At 46.7% G+C, this 8,514-nt stretch overlaps 2 protein-coding genes and 1 pseudogene across 4 annotated transcripts; 1 reads left to right on the top strand and 2 right to left on the bottom strand.

The window, feature by feature from the left end:
• The first annotated feature begins 581 nt into the window (after nt 1–581).
• On the top strand, nt 582–2,563 carry LOC136454561 (uncharacterized). Its single transcript, XM_066454947.1, has 2 exons — nt 582–646; nt 864–2,563. Exons 1-2 carry the CDS (start codon nt 582–584, stop codon nt 1,987–1,989), a joined length of 1,191 nt encoding a protein of 396 aa, XP_066311044.1. The 3' UTR covers nt 1,990–2,563.
• A 149-nt stretch (nt 2,564–2,712) lies between these two features.
• On the bottom strand, nt 2,713–8,074 carry LOC136449877 (CBL-interacting protein kinase 1-like). Of its 3 annotated transcripts, XM_066450099.1 has the most exons (13): nt 7,601–8,074; nt 7,435–7,497; nt 5,273–5,344; nt 5,064–5,171; nt 4,821–4,901; nt 4,672–4,725; nt 4,459–4,584; nt 4,158–4,364; nt 3,957–4,058; nt 3,621–3,737; nt 3,458–3,529; nt 3,291–3,365; nt 2,713–3,003 (listed from the first exon to the last, which is right to left on the bottom strand). In XM_066450099.1, exons 3-13 carry the CDS (start codon nt 5,315–5,317, stop codon nt 2,881–2,883), a joined length of 1,110 nt encoding a protein of 369 aa, XP_066306196.1. In that variant the 5' UTR covers nt 5,318–5,344; nt 7,435–7,497; nt 7,601–8,074; the 3' UTR covers nt 2,713–2,880. The 3 variants fall into 3 exon arrangements, with proteins under 3 accessions (XP_066306196.1, XP_066306197.1, XP_066306198.1); XM_066450100.1 differs by lacking the exon at nt 7,601–8,074 and having other exon boundaries at nt 7,418–7,493; XM_066450101.1 differs by lacking the exons at nt 7,435–7,497; nt 7,601–8,074 and having other exon boundaries at nt 4,821–4,878; nt 5,273–5,350.
• Nucleotides 5,352–7,411, bottom strand: LOC136449879 (uncharacterized; annotated as a pseudogene).
• Nucleotides 8,075–8,514: the final 440 nt, after the last annotated feature.

The following is an 8,514-nucleotide window of genomic DNA, read 5'->3' as shown; positions in this document are numbered from 1 at the left end:
TATTCGTCTATCACTGTAAATGGGTCAACCGCCTCTAAAAATCGTGAAGCATTTTAGGAGATCAGAACATATTTTGCTTGCCTCTGAAAATAAAGGGTTGTCTCTTGAAATGTTGTTGTAGTAGTGTCAGGATACAATACATTGTTGTTAGTTTATCCTAGTAGAAACCAAATGTGGACTATTGGTGAAGAATTAACATAGATATTATAACCTTTTGGTTCACAAACATCGTGATTCAAGGACATAAAACCATAATATTGTTGGAACATTAATAATGATATAATAATCAATAACTAATAATACATAATTAATAATTAATAATAATATAATACATAATAATAATTATCATTAATAATAATAATAATAATAATTTCTAACCAACCTTCTCTTCAAACCTAGCCGCCGCATATCCCCTTTTCCACCCCCCCCGGCCCTACCCACGCACGCCACCTCCCAGAGGCTATTAAGACAACCAATGCTAGCGTCCTACCATAAACATTCTGCTTTCCCATTCATCGACGATACACCTAACTCTCGGCGCATCGCATAAAGAAATCCTCTATATGATTATAAGCTCTGAGATGGAAACTATCACAGAGTTCGATATTGATGTACCTCGTACCCGTTGCTCCACCGCCGCCGCTGTGTAGGTAGATCTCCATCACCGACGAGTTGTGGCCTGCTATTTAGAAATTTCTAATGGCTCAAGAGAAGGGAAAAATATTGTTACAGGTATTCTCTATCTATGGAAATTTTACATTATTAGTTTGGGTTGAGATTTTTCAGATTTGTGAAATATTGGGTCAACCCCTTTCTCGGGAAACCCTAATCGACTAACACCGGCCCTTTTTCTTTCGGCCCAGCGCCACCGATGAATCCCCCGCCCAGGTGTTTCCAATTCCTTTCGGGGAGCTCCACGGCTGTGACGGCGACGGCTGCGCCTCCGATCCGGATACCTGGCCTCTGCACCACGTGCTACGCCGTGGCGTGCACTGCCGCCTCTGCAGCTCCTGTATCCTCCTCTCCCACCGCTCGTTGTACTGCTGCCGCTGCATCTTCCTCGTCACCTCGCCGTCGTGCAACTACGACGATGGCGACACGCTCATGGCCCCTCCAGCCCCAACTGTCACCTGTCAGGTTTGCCGCGAGGCCGTCGCGCACCTCCCGTGCCTCTACTACCCTGAGCCCCCCGCCGACGGCGTCTTCGTCTGCCCTCCCTGCACCGCAGCCCAGAACGGAAGGCCCTTCACCTACGCGCCGCCCTGCAGACAGCCACTCGACGAGCGCGGCGCGAGGGTCCTCGTCCTGGGGTCGCGCATAGCGCTGGCGCTGCTGCAGCGGCACGCGACCGCGGCGCGCGCAGCCGCGGAGCGGCTGGCCCGGGAGGCGCAGGAGGCTCGGAAGAGGGCGAATGACGCTCTTAAAGTGGCCTACAAGCTCGGTAAGAAGGAAGATCCTTCCTGGGTCGTGCCGCAGTCCCTCGAGAATGACCTAGCGTTTGAAGAAGAAGGCAATGAGGGTGAGGCGAACGTGGGGAAGGTGCTGCTAGTGCGGCGCAACGCGATGCCATCGCTGGCCACGCTAACCATCGGCACGGGGGGCAGTGTTGTGCCGATGGCTCTCGCCGAGGCCCAGCAAACGCCCCCGTCGTCTCAATCAAAGCCGCTTTTCGACCTCAATGAGAATGCGGTTGAGAATGACCTCAATGACAACGCTGCCGAGAATGAGGCAGAGGCTGTCCAGGCTGAGCCCACCCCACATCGGGCGCTTAACTCCTTCAACGTGAAGGAGGTGGCGCTTAACTCCTTCGACATGAAGGAGGTGACGATGGCTGCTGCGGAAGCAGCCAGGGCCAGCCCGCCGACACCGCAGACGCTGCAGCTGTTCCCAAGCGCCAAGGCAAGTTCCAGTACCAAGATGCCGCGTACCAAGAAGCCGAGTACCAAGAGGCCGCGGACGCTGCAACTCTTCAACGATGATCGAGCTTGATGCTGCCAAACTGATGAAGTGATGCTGTTGTGAGGTGTTTTGTTCTATACTTTATCTGAACTTCCCAAACTTCTTGGCCAGTGATTTCAGGTGGGGGTATTTATGCTACTTGCGTGCCCCAGAATTGAATTTCAGACCAGTTCTTGTTGAATAGTTAGTTTTATCGTCTCTTACATTACAGCTTGGTTTGCACTTTGTGCATACCAATGTATGATGCTATTTGCAGTTACATGTATGATGTTTCATGTATCGTCTCTTAATAGCTTGGTCTGCACTTTGTGCATGACTTTGTATGACGCTATTTGCAGTGAACAATGTAATGGATTCAGGGTGTTTGAAACTTGATTCAGTATGTTATTTGCTACTTTATAAATTCCAAATCCTCCATGAGGTCATCTCAATATCCATACGGTTGCTGTGTGCTTTTACTTAGCCTTTGTTTGGATGCTCATGTATCTACCTTAATCCATGTGTGTTGGAGTGGTTGGTGTGGAATTTAAACTGGATTGGGGTGAATACATGGGCATCCAAACAATATAATGGATTCAGGGTGTATGATGTCGAGGTCTGCTATCTGTTTAGTGTTTATACTGTCAGTTTGAAATGTCTACAAACTGAAGTGCATTATCTGTATGAACTTTGCTCCCCTGATTTGGATGTAGCCTTCAAACGAACAATTGATCTAGCAATACTTAGTTATGGATCAGAATGAGAATCCGAGGATTAGAAAGTATGCAACATATCATTTCTTATATATTATATATATTCAACTTGGTGGCTAATTTGCACCGCTCGCTTTGTACACTATATTCATGATCCTAATCTAGAATTGCATCAGGAACGAGCATGTTCCTCATCCCCTCTGCCCAAAACCACATAGGGAAGCAATGATCAGAACCCAGGTAGAGGGAACGCTTCGCCATCGAGGCTCGAAAGATCGTCACTCAGTGATTCAGTCCTCATAATCTGCTCTGTCTTGCAGGCCCCTAGCTCATCCGAGAGCCTCTCGCACAGCTGTGGTACATTTCAACAGAATTGCACTTTTAGATGTAGCACCGCATATAAAGGGTGTACCCAGTGCAGAGAGCTCCCGCTCTGTGCGGGGTCTAGGGAAAGGTGTCAGTGGCAAGCCTTACTCTCGCCTGTGCAATGCGAGGAGACCGCGACTCGAACCCAGGACCTTCTGGTCACAGGCGGTAAGACTCTACCGCTTGTACCAGGCCCGCCCTTCGCAGCACTGCATATACATCTGCAATAATTTAACTGGCAAAAAGAATGTAATATTCGGAGTGCATTGTTACCTGTCTATACAATGTGGAGTCCCCATGGGATTTCCTAAGTTCTACAACATATAATGATGGACCAAGCTCAAACACCTGAAAGATCAGAATTGTACTGTAAGACCAACTGATATATATTCTTTTCTGCATTGAATTGAATAAAAGGAAGGTGTCCTGTGTCATTTTACCTCAGTGCACACCAAAAATGATGACGGATTCCTGGAATTCTTGGAACATTTGCTATTCTTCGAGACTTTGAGCTGCAAAACAGCATGATTTTTAGTTCAGTTCAGCTATCCTATCAATTTATATAAAATTATGCTATGGTGATTATAATATATGCTTATCTACCTTGCTTGACCCCCTATGGACTTCGAATCCCATCTCCATCACAACGCTCTCGATCTTGTCAAATAAAACCTTGGGTGGATGCGTTGAAGTGAACCGAATCTTTCTTTGAGCTGCATCCTGCAATGAATCCACGAACCATAAAAGTGAGGTAGATTTTCATGTCTCACTTTTTTATCAACATTCAACTCTCAATGTGCAGGTATCCAGATAGGCTCATGGGGGTAGTGCTGACTCAGCTATGTGCAGTTCATAGAGAGAAAAGCATGGGCTATACTAACGTTGTGCTGTTAATTGAACTGTACAAATATAGGGAATCAATAATGTATAAACACAAACCTCTTCCTCGAATAAACCAGAAAGATCAAGGGAAGAAGCCATTCCGATCAACTGAAAAGCATTGATATGAGTACACTTTTCTTGTGCTGGTTCATCAATTTGCTTCAGGAACAAGAAATCAGCAGTCAGCTTTAATCAATATGAAACCAAAAGAATTGAGTAGTTTATCCTATTCCTATGTCCTCTCAAAACTTTATATACCTCTTTTATTGAGAGAACTGAACCGGGAAGGACGTCTTCATCATCATCGTATGGAACAGCAGGTACATAGTCCTTCTTGAACCACTCATGCTCTCTGATCCCTGTGATGTTGATCCTCTTCATCGGATTTGGTTCAAGGATCCTTTTAAGAAGGTCCTGTGCGGCAGGTGAGAGCCACTTTGGGATGTGACAGTCTCCCTTGAAAATCTATATACCAACAGAGCAATTTGGTACTGTCAAGATGGTCTCTCAACTTCTGTAGATTGCAAAATTTCAGAGCTTATTTTGTACTAATACCAACCTTCTGATAAAGAACAACAAGATTCCTGTCATCGAAGGGAAGGTAACCAACAAGCATCACATAAAGAATTACTCCACAAGACCAGATATCTGACAAGGAGCCATCGTAACCTCTGTTTTGCAAAACCTGCATGAATTTATCACACAATTAGCACCAAGAGGAGAAATGAAAGAACTTGCTTATTTCGTACTACTTTCTGTTGTCAGTTTTTACCTCAGGAGCTATGTAATTGGGGCTGCCACATGTTGTGTGCAGAAGTCCATCATTCTGAAAGTTGTGAAGTGCATGCTGTTTGTTAAATTACGCATACAGAGGAATAATTATATATACAGAACAAAGCTGATCAAATCATATCATCGTACCCCGAGATGTTGAGGTAGAGCACTAAGGCCGAAGTCAGAGATCTTGATGTTTCCTTTCCTATCAACAAGAACATTCTCTGGCTGTAATAGTAGAATAAAGAAGAAAATTGCTGTCACAGAAGAATCAAAGCCCTACTTGAGTTCCACGCTGAAAAGTAGTATATGAATGCAAGAGAAGCAACTGATAAGCAATTCTAGCATCTACAACCGGATGTAACGACAGATTAACAATTATGTGAATACCTTAAGGTCTCTGTGGTAGACACCTTTATCATGGCAGTAGCTGACGCCATCAATTAGCTGCTGGAAAAGCCTCCTGCCCTCGTGTTCAGACAGTTTTCCCTTTATAGCCTTTGATAGTTACAATGGGAGCAGAAACGAGTGTTAAAAAGATGAGGCGCTAGTTTTACATGCAAACAAACAGTATTGATGATGTAGTTTTGGTGGCTTACAATCCTGTCGAAGAGCTCGCCTCCGTTAACAAACTCAAGCACCATGTAAATCTTTGTTTTACTAGCAGCAACCTGCAGAGAGAAATTGATCACAATATCAGTCACCGACCCTTTTTTTGCTTCCAGTTCCACACAGGTCACTTAATCATTGTTATTCCGTCTTAACATCCCAGGGCGTTGGATATTTTCAGCAACTACGGCCTGAATGAGATAATGGTAGAACAATGGCTTTGCAGGACGGGATGTAAGCGATTGCTGCAGGCAGACAAATTTAGCTTGTTTCCCTGCATCTTTCCCCGGCTCAGTTTGGTCCTCATCACAATTATTACCCTGAATGCTCAAGGGTTCTTTGATTCTAGTACTAGGCGTACTCAATGCCAGTGTTTTGTAGGGAAAAAAAGGCTTCGTTAGGTGAGGGAAGTTGTTGAGCCTGCTCCTCCAAATCATCAATCCCCAAACTGTTCCGCGGTTCTGTCGTCTCTGTGATCCGGATCGGTGAGATTGGTTGCTGCAAGCCATCAATGACTGCTCCGGAGCCCAGAGACCGATCACAGGAAGGCACACAGAGTTGGTGACCGCGGGCCGGGGATCGATGAGCCAAGGGGCCGTGGAACACGTGTGCGGGGCCCGCATGACAAGTGTTGCGAGCAGGCCCACGCGGTGTGGCCGTGACATGGTGCACCCAGCTCACGAGGAATGCTTAACACAGTACCCGCCTGGCCAGATGTACGGGACCGTGTGAGACCGACGTGGCGGGCCCACCAGGGAGCCGGCCACATGGCCCGACGGGTAGCCCACAAAAGGCATAATTGCCCCTTTTTTTTCTTTAGGTAAAGCCACGATTGAAAGTACTATTTATTAGTTTGGTGTAAGAGAAAAATATTATTGGTTAGGCTTTGCGTACCGTCTGGTGGGCCCAGCCCTGGGTGGCTACTGTGGGTAGCGGAAACCATTCATTCGGCCGGCTCGGCTCGGGTTCAGTAGAGACGAGACGAGACGTACCTGACGCTTTCGATGTGAACAGATGTCAAAATTTTTGGCAAAACGTTACTGTAGTGTTTTCATTGTTATTTGGTAATTAGTGTTTAATCATAGTCTAATTAGACCTAAAAGATTCGTCTCGTGGATTTCGTCTAAACTGTGTAATTAGTTTTATTTTTTATTTATATTTAATGCTTCATGCATGCGTCCAAAAATTCGATGTGACCGGCCCTCGGATTCGGAACACTGCAAACTGTGAGGCTTGAAATGTCTCGCTTGAAATGCACATGGTTTTCACCACAAAAATAAAGCAAACTTTCTTTCTTGTTATTTATTACTACCACAAATCCACAATCAATTTCACAAAAAAAAATCTGGGCAAATCGCATCGTTTTCTTGCAATTTTTTTTTTTTTTTGTTGAGTTTTCATTCAAGGAGCCCGTGAGTCTTCTCTTTTGCTTTGGAACCCCCGAGAGGCCAAGAGGTCTGGGACCTGTTAGGCTCCTTATAAGTCGTTTCTACTGATTTATTCGGCTAATTTGTTTGAAGAAAAAAATACTATGTCATAACTAATAAATTGATTTATAAACCGACTTATAATGACATGAAAAAAAAAAGAGCGTAGAATAACCAGGCGCAGGCCTCTATGGTGGTGGTGTGGCGACGCGAAAGCGCTTCATGCCCCCACCGTGACCGGACAGGGCCAGAGGGGCTTATGGAACCAAAACAGAGCTAGCGGCCGGACTAAACTCCGGCGAGATGCCGAGCGGCGCTGCTGGAAGGACCGGCCGGCGGTCAAAGCTCCCGCGGGTGTTTTCCGCGTGAACAGCATTGAGAAGCAAGCGACGAGAACTGGCAGAGGAGAATTAATTGTTTCTTCCGCGCAAGCAAAACCGCTAATCCTTATCTTGGTTCCAAGTAAAAGCCACATGTTCCGTTACTTGCAAGTTAGTACAACTTGGTAGCCTAATCTCTTACGGAGCACTACAAGTTAATTCATTTCTAGCGTCATGGCAGCCCACGGGATCGGATATCCTACGAGTCCAGACAAAGAATTGGTAGTCCAGCTGGAATTGGAAGGAGGAGAAGCATCCGTCCAGCAAGAAATGAACCACGGCAGGGAATGAATGATAAGGAGAAGGGGAGGTTGAGGTTTGGTGTGACACGCACACGCCACGCACCTCGTGCAAGCGGACGACATTTGGGTGCTTGAGCAGCTTCAGCGTCCCGATCTCCCTTCTAATCTGCCAACGCCAGGAACAGAAATGAAGCTGTCAGTGGACGATGGTCGACGGCCGGCGGACTGGATTGAAATTCGAAACGGTCCGAGCAGCTTCATCAGCGTACCTGGTCGTCGATGCGGAGGGAGAGGATCTTGCTGCGGTCGAGGATCTTGATGGCGAAGTGGCCGCCGGTGCCGATGTGGCGCGCGTACTTCACCTTGCCGAAGTTGCCTTCCCCGAGGGTCCGCCCGATCTCATACCTCCCCAGCAGCGACGCCCGCGTGCACTCCGCCCCCACCGGCTCGCCGTTCACCGTTCACAAACGCACGCGCGCCGGATTGCCGAGAGAGGTCGTGTGGCCGACCTTGCTGATCCGTCAATCTCTCTGTCTCTCCCGGTCTCGCTCTGCTCTCTGGGATGGAACCGGCCAGCTGAGGAACGGCGGACGGATGGATGAGGCAGGGAGGGAGGTGGAGGGAGAGGGTGGAAGGGGCGGGGTACTTATAGCTCCGTCCTGCTCTTCTTCTAGCCTCAGTCTTCGTCTACCCTTCTCTTCCCTTCTTGTCTCTTGTGTTGCAGGCAGAGCCTTCCGCTTGCTTGCTCTCCGTCGCCTCAGCCTGAGGTTCCGTGCGATGTAACCGGATGGGCAACTGGTAAACGCACACGCAAAAGCTTCTGTCGACGACTATTAATTATTACGGAGTACTAAACAAAACAAATGGGACAAATCCACGCGGGCTTGCTGCTGCTATGTCCACCACAGCTTCGTACCTCCACAAAATAAAAATAAATAAATAGCCGTCAAGCCATGAACTGTGCTTCTGTTTGATTCCGTTAGTTATCTTCATAGCCAATAAAATGAAACAATTTCTGTGAAACTTCCAATAAGATATGATCAAACGATAATTCTATTTTGCTAGGTAGTCAAAGAAATAGCCTCATACCTTAGCCAAATGGCTATAAACTATAGACACAAATATATGTACTCCATGTCTAAAATACATATTTTCTTTGTCCTTTTTTCCAAGAGTCCTCTTC

This window comes from Miscanthus floridulus, chromosome 5 (assembly GCF_019320115.1).
Source record: "Miscanthus floridulus cultivar M001 chromosome 5, ASM1932011v1, whole genome shotgun sequence".
NCBI lineage: Eukaryota > Viridiplantae > Streptophyta > Magnoliopsida > Poales > Poaceae > Miscanthus > Miscanthus floridulus.
The sequence above is the reverse complement of the archived record's forward strand: the minus strand, read 5'-3'. Positions and strand labels throughout refer to the sequence as shown.

Excerpts from the sequence above, each read along its gene's own strand:
- LOC136454561 (XM_066454947.1), top strand. The coding sequence starts at position 582 with ATGGAAACTATCACAGAGTTCGATATTGATGTACCTCGTACCCGTTGC. Across the intron at positions 647-863 it reads TGCTCCACCGCCGCCGCTGT|CGCCACCGATGAATCCCCCG; the intron begins GTAGGTAGATCT and ends CTTTCGGCCCAG.
- LOC136449877 (XM_066450099.1), bottom strand. The coding sequence starts at position 5,317 with ATGGTGCTTGAGTTTGTTAACGGAGGCGAGCTCTTCGACAGGATT. Across the intron at positions 4,365-4,458 it reads TTGTTGTTCTTTATCAGAAG|ATTTTCAAGGGAGACTGTCA; the intron begins GTTGGTATTAGT and ends GTTGGTATATAG. Across the intron at positions 3,530-3,620 it reads TCCATAGGGGGTCAAGCAAG|CTCAAAGTCTCGAAGAATAG; the intron begins GTAGATAAGCAT and ends GCTGTTTTGCAG.